General features: G+C 43.7%; 1 protein-coding gene across 1 annotated transcript in view; it reads left to right on the top strand.

The window, feature by feature from the left end:
• PGM5 (phosphoglucomutase 5) overlaps positions 1-13,680 on the top strand; it is a 196,866-nt gene that overhangs the window by 127,701 nt on the left and 55,485 nt on the right. The window contains exon 8 of the mRNA XM_059411915.1: positions 11,180-11,315. Within this exon, the coding sequence (XP_059267898.1) occupies positions 11,180-11,315 (136 nt within the window). The remainder of the gene's footprint in view (positions 1-11,179; positions 11,316-13,680) is intronic.

Below are 13,680 nucleotides of genomic sequence, written 5' to 3'. Positions count from 1 at the left end.
TCTGATATGTCGTTTGCAAATATCTTCTCCCATTCTGTGAGTTGTCTTTTGGTTTTGTTAACTGTTTCCTTTGCTGTGCAAAAGCTTTTGATCTTGATAAAATCCCAATAGTTCATTTTTGCCCTTGCTTCCCTTGCCTTTGGCGATGTTCCTAGGAAGATGTTGCTGCAGCTATCATGTTCCTTTTAAGGAACACAAGGACCCTTCCTCAGGTTCAAGTGACTTTTGCCTCACGAGCCTGATTTGACAGAGGAAATTCCTGAGCTCAGGAAGGAGTTGTGGGACTCACGTAGGGCCCCAGGGCTTGGAAAAGGTCCCCACCTGAATTACATTGCAGTTGAACTAAGATTAATCTCGTGCCCTACACTGTGTGCTGCTTTCCACCACGGTGCTCAGTCTTTCTGATGAAAGCAGTGACTTATTCCATCCTGCAGGCATACAGTAGTGAGGGACTGTTAGAAGGCCTGAGGAGTGGGACCACTCAGCCTTGTAGGGGGAAAATAGCTTCATTCTGCTCTTATGGGTTTTATTAATGCCAGTTCCTGGGTAGCCCTGAGCTGCTACGTCAGAAGCGCCTGGGAAACTTGCTAAAAATACATATATTCTTTCCTACTCTTACTTGGAATCTCTGGGGGGGTGGGTGGAGCCTGAGGATCTTCATTCTATTTATTTATTTTTATTTTATTTTATTCTTTTATTTTTAAAATTATGTCATGTTAGAATCTGCATTTTAAGTAAGTATCCTGACATTTTTTAAAGAAGGGTTATTTCTTTCCGAGAGAGAGAGAGAGAGAGAGAAGTTAGCTGGACACAGGAGATCCTTATTTAGATATAGTTTCCAGGGGCACCTGGGTGGCTCAGTGGGTTAAGGCCTCTGCCTTCTGCTCAGGTCATGATCTCAGGGTCCTGGGATCGAGCCCCACATCAGGCTCTCCGCTCAGCAGAGAGCCTGCTTCCTCCTCTCTCTCTGACTATGTGTGACCTCTCTCTCTCTGTCAAATAAATAAAAAATATCTTAACAACAACAACAACAAAAAGATATAGTTTCCAGCAGCAAATGAGCTAACTAAGGGAGGAAAAAGTCGACAGATGGAAGGGTTTTAGATCCGCAGCTGGGGAGGTGCCCCGAAAATGTACCCAGGCTTTCTTGAGTGGAGGCCTTTTCCTGTGTCCCTGGAGCATGGAGCCGTGTACCAACTAGGAATGCATCGTTTGGTGCCAAGAAAGCTTGAAAATATGGATTTGACTCAGGCTCAAGAATGTCAAGCTTTTTTTCCAAGACGAACAAGATATATCGTGAGTGGAAGTTTCCTTTGCCAGCTTCTTGAGCTCCTAGACATTTCCAAGGTACCAGGCTGGGGATAGGATTGGAGCTCAGGCTTCTCTCCTAGGAAAAAGTCCAAGTCCTGGACAATAGGAAACCTGTACTTCTGGCTCTGCCAAAGAATCAAAGTCCCTTAAGAAGCCAGATCACCTTTTGTGCTGGGACCAGATACTCACCCACCTCCTGGGAAGAGCCTTGGAAAACTCCTTTATAGAGAGAAAGAAGAACATATTAAAAATTCTCAGATTTAAAGAGAAGAAAACTGTTCATCTAGATGACATCCGGGTAGTTCCAATTTGAAGGAATCTGGACTTGTCCCCGTACACAAAAGGGGATATATGAAACAACTAAACCTAAGATCTATAAAACCAAAAATGTTGAAGTTTTATTTTGTTTTTGTTTTCATTTTTGTTTTTGTTTTGCCATTGGTTGATGAGGTCCTTCTCGTTTCCATCTTTGACAGCAGTTTTCGAAGAAGTGACACCATTTGGGGAATGTATGAGTGGTCCCGGCCCAAAGCTTTTTCCTTTATAGGAAATACTGAGGGATGGCTGTGTTTGGGAGAACCTGGATGAGCTCTGAATTTGAACATCACCTTGAATATTACTATTACCTTGATCACATACTCTTAAAAAGCTAATGTCATTAGCCATATGACTGTGTATTGTTTTCAAGAAAGTACTCTCTGTTGAGTTTTCCATAATAATAATAATCTCTTTGAATGGACACTTAGTATATGCCTGGGCATTGCTAAACCTTCTGTATGCATCCATCTCTCCCTCTGAAGATTTGGAATTGAATCCAGGTCTCCTGGCACCAACATGACTTGTCCATCATTGTCACACCAATTTTTTCCACTGTGAACTTTGGAGGACAGCCTGGTTCTCTTGAAGTAGGCTATTTTTATATCTGGCCGGTTTCTAGCACAAACGGGAGAGACCCAGCCTATGTGTACATTCCAGGTCACAAGTAATTTCAAATTTTTAAGATTGGTTCGATCTTTCTGTATGATGTGGAGACATCGTAAATGCCCTGAGGACAGGGGCCATGCCTATTTTGTTCAGCTCTATTTCTTTGATATATGGTAGGTCTTGGGTAATTGTTTGCGTGATGGATGGAAGGAGAGAAGGAGGGATGACAGACTGGAAGGAAGTTAAGGTAAAAAGAGGAAATAAAGGAAAGAAGGCTGGAAAGATGGAGGGAAAGTAGACAGACAGAAGGAAAGAAATAAGGAAGAAACAAAGGATTTCCATGTTGGTATTTCTTCTTTCTCTTATCAGTAGTTATATTTTTGGCAGGTTTTTGTTTTTAAGATTTTATTTATTTACTTGACAGAGACGAGATCACAAGTAGGCAGAGAGGCAGCAGAGAGAGAGGAGAAGCAGGCTCCCTGCTGAGCAGAGAACCCAATGCGATGCGGGGCTCGATCCCAGGACCCTGAGATCATGACCTGATCTGAAGGTAGAGGCTTAACCCACTGAGCCACCCAGGGGCCCATAGTGTACCTTTTTAAACGGGTAAAATAAACAACCACTTTAGTCCATTCCTTATCTAGATGATCACTAATTGCATATTTGGCTGTTTCCACGTTGGTTCAGTCTCTAGGGCAAAGAAAGAAGCCTGTGAATTTCATATTATTGACGTTCTACCCCATTTCCTTCTCCTATTCATGGCCAATTTGTGTATCTGTCTGGATAGCAGATGTGACGTGAGAAGGCCGCGGTGACAGCATTATCAGTGCTGGGAGAGCAGTTCTTCTGTGGGGCTAGTTGGGACAGGCTGTGTGCACATGTGTGATGTAGGCTAGGTCAGAGCATGAGGCGCCAAATTTGACATCCCCAAGAACCTCCTCGTAAAGTCCGACAATCAGAACTCCCTTTCGGACCCTGCATCAACTCCCTACCCTGTGCTGGGACCCAGAGCTCCACCTGGAGTGAGAAGAATGTCTCCATCACATAAAATCCTGTTCTTGGGGTCTCCCCGGTTCCATTGCCTTCACCCTTCAATTCATCCTCCAAGCTGTTGAAAAGTGGCGAGGGAGGGTGTATGTGACATCTGAGTATGGAATGAAAACGAAAGAGTGGACCTCAGAGGCTGTGTCCACATCTACCAGGGCACTCTGGGACTGAGAATCTTGGGAAATCATGGTCCTTAGCCACAGATGAGGGATCCCAGCCAGACTAAGGGTTCCTTTGTCTACAATGTTGACTAAGGGACTTCTAACAAGGAGGCCCATCCCTTGGTATTTAAGACGTAGTTCCTAAAATGGCACTTGCAGGCTTCCCCACCTGCTCTCTGCTAGTTGCTAGTTGCTAGGTGACCCCAGGAGAACAAAGCGGAATGACTACAGAGTGACAGGTCCTCAGCCATGTGGTGCAGACCGCAAATCCACTGAAATGATTGCCGGTTCAGCTTATGACCTGTCAAGGAGTAGTTCTCAGGGAATCGTGTTGTTTTCCTCCGCTCTGGTGACAAAGAAACGGCGTGCGATGTATGAGTTAGGAGGTCCCACTCTCCCTTACCTACCAGTACCGGTGTGCTCATGAGGGAGAGTTGTGTTAGCTGGCTGGCCTCCTCCAGGACAGATGGCTTGACTGCCTTGGCGCACATGTTCATGAAATCGTGCTAATATGTCTGATTTATCGAGCCCCTCCTAAGTGACAGATACCATGCTCAGGGCCTCCTATACATTGTTTCATGGAGACTTCTCAACACTGAAGTGAATTAGGGACCGTAATGGCCCCTCATTTTCCAGATAAGGTCACTGAGGTTAGGGAAGAAGGTCAAGCCAATGGTCAAGGTAACATTGGCGGAGTTGGGATTCAAACCCAATCTCACTGGCTCCACAGTAGCCTGTTGCCCCCAGTTAAGGCCAGGCTGAGGGGTCTTTTACTCCTCTGTGGTGATTCTTTTAGCTGAGGGTGGAACGAATGCCAGGGGACTTGGGAGAATGGTGTCACGTAAACAGCACAGCGCCAGGATTTGACAGACCTGGCTCCAGTCTTGACTCCTCCTCTGTAAGGCTGAACCACCTTGCAGAGATTGCTTAACTTCTCTGGGCCTCAGTTTCCTCATTTGTAAGGTGAATATTCAGTGGGATGATCTGTAACATTTTTTCCAATGTAACATTCCAGGTGACGTCTAGCCAGCTAGCTACTCTCACTGAGGAGTGAGTCCAGTGAATTAGATCAAGCTACATACAAGAGTTTCACTCAGTCATTGATTTGATGTCATCATTCAGTGAATATTTCCTGCATGCCTTCTATGAACCAGGGCCAAGAGAGAGTGATGAGTAATTTCAGACACAGTTCTTACCCTCATGGAGCTTATTGGGTATGGCCGTATTAGCCAAATGCCCTATAGGATATTGGTGTCAAGCACCGTCATCATCATCGTCATCATCATCAATGTCATCATGAAATTTATTGCCACGTGTTCTTATTCACTGGGATCCATAATGGCCACAGCACCGGTCATTGGTCAGTTGCAGCCATCCTACCTTTCTGAGCTGACAGCTGTCTCTTATATATACCAGTTACATAGATCCTGACCTGCTGATACGTGGAATAAATTTATTCTCCAATTCGTGAAAGTTTTAGGGCATTTGTTTTTTGAGTTTTTTTAAATAATTTTTTATTTTTTTATTCACATATAATGTATTATTAGCCCCAGGGGTACAGGTCTGTGAATCGCCAGGTTTACACACTTCATAGCACTCATCATAGCATATACATTCCCCAATGTCCATAACCCAACCACCCTCTCCCTACCCCTCTCCCCCTGACAACCCTCAGTTTGTTTTGTAAGATTAAGAGTCTCTTATGGTTTGTCTCCCTCCCGATCCCATCTTGTTTCATTTATTCTTTTCCTACCCCCCAACCCCTCCCCCATTGCCTCTCAACTTCCTCATATCAGGGAGATCATATAATTGTCTTTTCTCTTATTTCGCTCATCATAATACCCTCTAGTTCCATCCATGATGTTGCAAATGGCAAGATTTCACTTCTTTTGATGACTAGGACATTTGTTTTTAAAAAGCTTAATTTTTGAGCATGGAAAAGCGGCAGTCTTTCCATGCACCTTGCTTTTGGGCAAGATTTTGAAAGCTGAACATAAGCGATTTGAGGCATGAAAAACACAAAACCCCCAAACCAACGTGTCACTATTCTATAGCATGTTTTCAAATCTCCGAGTCCCCTGAAAGGGCTGTCTCACACGTTTCCCTTCGAACTCCACTATTTACAAAAGACAAATCCTTGTCTTGAGTGGACGAAAAGAGGATGGGGAGACTTTCAGTGGAGACTAGTAGAAAACTGCATTTGTAAATGATCTGAGGTTAAATTGATCTGAGAAGAGAAGCAAAGGGAAATCGGCAACTTTTCTGACCATCTTGTGTGCAAAGGAGGAAGACCGCCTCTGTGACCCACATCTTCAGGAGGGTTGCCTCAGCTCCCTGGGCCATTTTCTCTGTCATCTTTGCAGCCCCTGGGGACCACTGTGGTTCCTGGGCTTGCGGGAAGTAGCATAGTCCACCCATGTCAGAGCTAACCCATGCCCAGGTTCGAAGCCTGTTTTCACCACTTCATGGCTGTGTGACCGCATACAAATGGTCTAGCCACAGTCTCTTCTTTGTCAAAGGAGCTATACTGTTGTGTAAATTGGGTGATTGAATACACGGGGATGTGTGAGATACGGAGTCTAGTGTCTGGTACCTTCCTGCTCATCTTCTAAGAATGGAATTTATCTCGCTTCGTAATCCCCCTCCGAGAGCAAGTATGTATAGCTCCTGTCACTTCCGGTTCCAGAATGGTGGTGCTACTATGTGCATTGAACAGGCACGAATCCTAAAAACCATCAGAGGCCTATTCGAGGGAGTGGCCCTTCTTTTTAGATGATCACGCATCCTGGCATGCTGGGGACTGAGAGGTTTTCTTAGTTATGGGGGGGGGGGCATTTACTGCTATAATTGGGAAGGTCCCAGGTTAAACTGGGACGAGCTGGTTACCCCAGAGTTGGTAAAATCCTCCCAAGTTTTCCAGACAGAAAGGGCGGGGAGAGAGCATAATCCTGACACCGACTCCAGCAGGAGCCACCCACGCAAGCAGGACCTGTGGCATCCACCAAACTGGAGACTAGTGGCCACTTTCATTTAGCAACAAATTTGGACAAAAAGAAGAGGTCAGATTTGGACAAAAAGAAGCCATCTGCCCCCAACATGGACCTCTTTTGATTATTCTTCTCCTAATGCAGTGGCTCTCAACCCCAGCGGCCCATGAGAATCACTTGAAGAACTTTAAAAAAAAAATACTAATGTCCGTATCCCATTGCCAAAAATTCTTGTTTTAATGGTCAGGAGTAAGGCCTTGCACTGATATTTGGAATTCTTGTAAGTTCTTCAGGTGATTCTGATATGCAGCCTGGATTGAGAATCATAATTCTTGTTCTAGCTTGGGGCCTGCAAAAGGTGCACAGTGATATCTGTTTTCCTAATTGACAAGTTCAGACGTTCCTGATCTGAGTCTCAGCTGAGATGACTTGATTGTGTTCATGTTTTATTGAGTTGATTTGCCCATGCTGGAATTTCCATGAGAAGGAAATCACTTTGAGACTGAGTATGCTCTTTATTTCCCCCTTATCTTCCATGAGGCCAATAATCTTACTGGAGTAAGTAGTCTGGATAAGGCATAACTATGAAGATGGCAAAAAGATTAGTAGTTTGTCGTGTTTGTCCAAATCCTTGACTGCACACCAAGAGGGAACCCAAGGATAAACTATGGACTTCAGGTGATAATCGTGTGTCAGTGTAGGTTCAACACTTATAATAAATGTCCTCCTGCACTGGGGACTGTTAATAGTGGGGGAAGTTGTCTTTGTGTGAGGACCGGAGTAGAGGGGACTCCCCATACTTTTTAATCCATTTTGTTGTGAAGCTAAAGGTAGGCTACAAAATAAGCATCCCCAACTTCCTCCAAGGCCAGTGCTGACAGCTCAGCTGCACGCCTTCTTCCCCATCCTCAACTTCTGTTAGTCTCTAAAACCTTCCGGGATATTCCTGATCCTAATCCCAAGATCTGCGAGACCCACAGGGAAGGGGGTTATATTCAGTCTCTATGGGATGAATGATAGTTCAAAGTCCATCACCCATTCATAAGTGGTAGTGATCTGTTTACTATCCCAACCAGCTCTTTGGTAAATGGAATTGAATGTCCTCAGATATGACTTTCTACACACCACTGAAGACTTTTTGTCTTATAATGAAAAAAATATATCTTTCTTCTGGAAATAGGGCAGAAGAAGAAAACACCTGCTGTTCTACCATTTCCGAGATATTGTTAAGGGTGGGGTGGTCCTCCTGTTGTTTATCTGTGCACATACATACAAACATATCTTACCTATATTTTTCTCCAAAAATATACTGAATATACTTCCTTGGTAAGCTTAATTGTTCCATTCATGAAAACATCTAAACAAGCTTTTGGATGGATTTTCCACAATTATCCTGATGTGTAATGATTAGCTTGTATTTGTCCAATTTTCCTCTCATCTCTTAGCTACTTTAGTAAAACGTCCTTGGGCTAAAGGTTAAAAAGAAGGATAGCTGAGTCCAAACCTGGGTGATACCTTAAGACTATTGATTATTTTTGCCAAATTATGGTATTAAACCACACATTTATACTAACACTGGTACTCAGTATTCCCCTTCCCCTGACCTCTGCTAATTGGCAGTTTCCAAATATCATCCCATTTAATGGACTTGACCGCAATGAGACCGAACATCTGTCCAAATGTTTTGAACTCTTAATATTTTTCTCTTGCGAAATTGCTCATTTCTACCCTTCCACAGTTCTCTATCGGGGTATCTCTTTTTCTCATTGACTCATAAAATATTTATAAATATGTAGTGTGTTAAGCCTTATCATCTATGATGTGAATAGCTCTTCCCTCTGTTTTTACTCTGTTTATGGTAGGGTTTCAGAAAACCATTTCATACCTTTGTATTTTCTGCGTTTCTTATTTAATGTACCTGTCACTGATATGGCATGATAGTTCATTTGCTTTGGAGAAGGAGGGTTGTATCCCCAAAACCCTTTCCAAAGCATTCCATGAGCATCCAGGGGAATCGTGTGTGTAAATGCGACATCCATAATTGTCTCCATTCCCACCTCAGAAAGCTGTAAAAAGCACAATTCATTTTACTAGATCATTTCCCCTTATGAATTTTTGCAGATGTTTAACTTGTAGGCAAGTATATCCAAACCAATGTCAAAATCCACTGTCGAGTTGGTGACAAATGGGCGAGGTGTTTTTTTTTTTTTTTTTTAATCTTGCTAAAAGAACTTCATGTCTCTTCTCCCACTAAATTATGCCATCTTCTTTCACAGAGTTAATAACCTCTAATGGTTCTATCCCCAGGTAATGTAATCCAGCTGGAAATGCAAGGTATGCAAAGCCCATGTTTTAAAACAAAAGAGTATTTTTCTCTAGCCAGTAAATAAAAGTAATTTTTCAGCTATAAAAGGACTAAAGGTTTTGAAATTATCCCACTGGGCAGGGTTTCCTAGACTTGTTATTTTGGCACTCAGCCATAGAGCCAGCCCAGTATCTTCCAAACTTCTTCCATTTTTGTAGCCGTGCAAAGAGTTCGCTGGATAAGACAAGAGTCACCCCATGGTGTGATGATTAACGTCTGGGGTCCTCTCAACCTGGAGGCAGCGGCAACCAGACGTCTGAAAGTGTCATCAGCACATCATTGATCAGTGCAGAAGGAGAACCAAACACTGATTGTTTTTCCTTTTAAATATCTTCACTGCCCTCTCAAGGTTGTATGTTTTCCTTTTCAAGGAAAAGCACTTAACATTTAACACCATAAATGTAACAGTAAATGGCTCATAGCTTCATTGAGAGGTTGTCAAAAATGTTTAACTTAAGTATTATTTCATCCCATTTTCAAGGTTTCAAGAGCTTTGAGACATTGGGTCTCTCTTTTCGATTTTCTATGTATGTTTCATAGCCCTGAAACCAAAGCGTCCTCGTCCATTCTCACGGCTCTATTGCAAGAAGCATTGGTCCAGCCCCTGGTCCCAGTTGCCATTCCTACAATATGGTTATTGCTAGTGTCAGAGGATTACAGTATAGGAATAACTGAGAACAATCTGCCTTAAAGGGTGTCTTAAGGAATCAGCACCATGTTGGTGCATTGTGTGAATGACCAATACATTCTGACAGTGACCCCGCGGGGTGGGAGCCATCCTTGTCCCTATGTTGCGGATGAGAACAGCCAGTCCCGCAAAGAGAAGTGTTGAGCCAGCACTTGAATGTGAACAACCTGACCCAAGAGCCTGCCCTCTGGACTTGATTAAATTGATAGGACAACCCCACGAGATTGGTGTTGGTGTTCTCATTGTACAGATGAGAAGTTGAGGCTCAGAAAGCTTAATAACTGTGCAGCAACTTGTCACACGTGCAAGAGGTAGCAGGAGTTTGGTTTCAAACCCTCATTCCAAAGCCTTCCCATGCTTTTCCTGTCACCGTGTTCCTTACTCTGTTACAAGTGCCTTGGATTCTGGGCCCTCTTCACTTCAGAGAGAGCTTAGAGCCGGCCAGGAGACAGGTACTTAAGTGGGCCTCTTGCATTTCCTTCTGGTTCTTTTTTGCAAAGAAACCTACCTGTTCAGTGGGCTTTTGGCATTCCTGTGAATGCCACGACATGAACTGCCTGTCTTTCTACCTGCTGTAGGGTAGAGTTACCCAGTTGATTCCTGCATGGGGGACTTTGTGGTTGCTGTCCCTTGGTTTGGAATGCTTCGTGTCCACATCTCAGCGTGGCCGACTCCTTCCCACATGGCAGCTCAGATGTCATCATCTCAGTGGAGCTGACCATGACAACCTGTATTCATCTCCTAAGGCTGCCACAACAAATCACTGTAAACCTGGGGTTGGGGGGTGGCTTAAAACAACAAGAATGTGTTCCACAAAACCAAAATCAAGGTGTTGATTTTGGGGGTCATCCTTCCTCTGAAGGCTCTAGGGGAGAGCCCTTCCTTGCCTCTTTCCACTTTGGGGGGCTCCCTGTGTTCCTCACTGGTGACAGCAATGCCAGTCTCAGTCTCTGTCTCTGTCTTTATGTCACCTGTTCCTCTATATTTCTCCTTTCTGTATCTTCTCCTCTCCTTTGAGGAACACTTGTCATTGGATTTAAGGTCTGCCTGAGTAACCTAGGATGCTCTCACCTCAAGATCCTTGATTGTATCTGCAAGACTGTTTCCCCTGCTAAGGTCACAGTCACAGGTGCTGGGTGAACATGTCTTTTGGGAAAGCCACCACTAGCCCTTCTGTAGACAAACTATACTACTCTAGGTAATATAGTTTTTGCTGCTGTCATACTCTGTGACTTTTTTCATAGCCCTTGTCCTTATTTAATGCATCTTGTTCTCTCGTCTACTTTGCTGTTGCCTGTCTCTACATCCTCAAATTCAAGCTTTATGAATAAAGAGTTGTCTTATTCAGTGCTCTATCCCTAGCTCCTTGACCAGTGCTTGGTATATTGTAAAGATAAAAAATTATTGACTGAATGAATGATAACATTGGGCAAATGTGATGTCAGCTTAGCTCTTTGGTACTTTCAACAAATTCCAGGATTGTATTATATTTTTTGATGTTATTTTGTACTATTTGAATTTCAGTTGGATTTTTTCAAAAATGCCAGTATACTATGGGACATGTATTTATCACAATAGGTAAATATAGGCAACCATTTCAATACTCAGTTGCTAACTGGTCTTCGTGGTTCATTTGGCTTTTATTCCCCCCACCCCCAGGAACAATTCCTCAGCAGAATTCTTCTTTCTTCTTTAGGCTCTGATCACCTCCGCGAAAAGGATGGCCTCTGGGCTGTTTTGGTCTGGCTTTCCATTCTGGCTGCGCGAAAGCAGAGTGTGGAGGAAATCGTCCGAGATCACTGGGCCAAATTTGGCCGCCACTATTATTGCAGGTGAGGAGTGAGGGGGTCCCTGGGGAACTGCTCTTGGAGAAAAGTGGTGGGCTAGAACCTTAAGAAGGAGGCAGCTTTCAGGATGATCTGAGGAACCCAGGGGCTGGAGCTCCTGATAGGCATTTGGGCGACCTGTCAAGGGCATCCAAACCAGAAGGCAGAAATTTCCCCTCCCCTAGAGACTTTCCTCTGTCATCTCTTCACCCGTGCCTGTCAGATGGGCATCCATTCCAAGAGGGACTCTGAACTGCAGAACCTTAAAAGTCCTTTGTTGTCCAGGAGAGTTGGATCGTCTAATCAGGGGCTCTCCTTCTTAGTCCTCCAACCATAATTATCAAAGAATGGAAGCAGAGACAAAACTGATAGGTCGGATTGCTTTCGTAATCCTCTCTTCCCTCCGTCTTACGTGCTCGCTAAGGGTCGAACAATGTCTAAGGTGCCCTCTGAAGGGGCCACATGGTTCAGGAGCCCCAGATTTGGCTAAAGTTTTGTCCCTGTAAAAGGAGATGCAGAAGAGGGAACTGTTACCCTGGGAGAGAGCAGGGGCAAAGGTCAGTGGCTAAGAGCTCAGGATTGGGGGGGGGGGGGGTCTATCTATGTCACTTTCTTGTTTGTGAAGTAAGTGAGGGAGCAGAGTCTTCTGCCTGCCTGGTTGCCCGCTAGGTGTACCTGGGTATGCTAAGTTTGTGTTCCAAGTACCAAGCCACGGATTTCGGGGAGAAGTGATGGGCAAGGAGGTTAACAGTGGAGAACCTGGGGATGGGGCAAGGGAACGTTTGGGTAGCCTCAGAGACTCTCTGTGTATGGAAAACAGTACGGTGGCGTCTTTGCTTTGTTTACAAATAGTTAACTACTTTGGATGTTTGGTTATGTTTCAAGAGCTTAAGGAACAGAAAGAAAGCTTTAGACTTCCCTTATAAGGTGATTGTTTTTTCTCTTAACAAGTCATTTACTTAGATAAATATCAGAGAATAAGAAAGCCGGTGAGAGGCCTCATTACCATCAAAAAGATTACAGGGCTCTGGGAAATGTTGACACGGCCATAATAGTCTTTTTTCCTGTTTAGACAAGAAGACAGAGGTTGCAGTTTCCTGAAAACCACCTCAAATGGTACCTTGTTTCATAAACAAGGCAGTTACTCTCAAGGCAGGTTGGGCATTTGTTATACTTACTAGTATTTCTCACAAGTGCCCAAAAAATCCCAATTCTTGTGGGCCTTTTTGGCATACCTGGGAAGTAATTCCATTGCACAAAGCTGTTCCAAAAAAAAGTCCAACCTGATAAAAATATGTTATGATCGCCAACCTCTGGCTTAGTGAGATCCCTTTGAGTTAAGGATGTGTTCCTCATAATTTGTGCAATGATTATCTAACTTTCTGCCAGTGTTTTGAGGACATGGTGTTATGATGACTGTATTTAGAATATAGTTCATTTTTTCTGTGGCCAAGAGCTTAGAGGATAATTACTTTTTTCATAGCAAATATGGTATTACAGAATATAATGCAATGGCAATTTAAATTCTTGTAGAACATTGATTTACATTTCAGATTTCTGTCCAAAAAGATCACAGAGATAAAGAAAAAAGGAAGAGAGAGTAGGTAGAATGAATGGTTAACACTTTTTTCAGCCTCCAGCAGATACAGGTTGAGAGATCCTTGTGAAATAAAAAGACTTCTAGCCTGTTCTTTGTGGTGGGGAGGAGATAATCCAACAGTTTTGGTTAACTGTTTCTGAACCTGAAGTTGTATCTGGGAACCCATATGATTTTCCCTGTGTGAATGGACCCCAGAAGGAACTCCCCATTGAAAAATTTCCTCCCTTGTGTGTGCTATGGTGAGTGCTATGAAATGTGTAAGCCTGATGATTCACAGACCTGTACCCCTGGGGCAAAAATACATTATATGTTAATAAAAGTAATTAATTAAAAAAAAAAAAAAGGAGAGAAATATTTCCTCCCTTGAAAGTGTGGGTTGTGGTGGTCAGAGGAGGTGGTTTGCCGTAGCAAAGTGGGGGTTCTGTGTCAGAGTCTGCGTGGGTATGAAGATAAGCATTTGGGCAGGCTTGACAATAGACCAAATGTGATATGTCCTGTCCGTGGATTTCCCCAACTTCTGCATCTCTTTCACTGCCCCCTCCATATCCTAATAAACCCTTAGCCCATCCTTCTACCCCTCTCTGCTTGGTTGGGTCTCGATCTTCCCCCAAAAGACTATCTTTAAAGAGATTCTAGGCTCAGAACTCATCCACTGCCTCCAGTGTTCTGAAAGAGTTCCCAGTCGTTTTGTTTCTGAGGCTGGGGAGGGCACATCTGTGTTGGAGGGAGAGTTTACAAGACAGAGATACAGGGACAGGGGACCCACTGCTA

This window comes from Mustela nigripes, chromosome 9, assembly GCF_022355385.1.
Source record: "Mustela nigripes isolate SB6536 chromosome 9, MUSNIG.SB6536, whole genome shotgun sequence".
Taxonomy (NCBI): domain Eukaryota; kingdom Metazoa; phylum Chordata; class Mammalia; order Carnivora; family Mustelidae; genus Mustela; species Mustela nigripes.
Note: the sequence above shows the minus strand (reverse complement) of the source record. Positions and strands in the feature narration are given on the sequence as shown.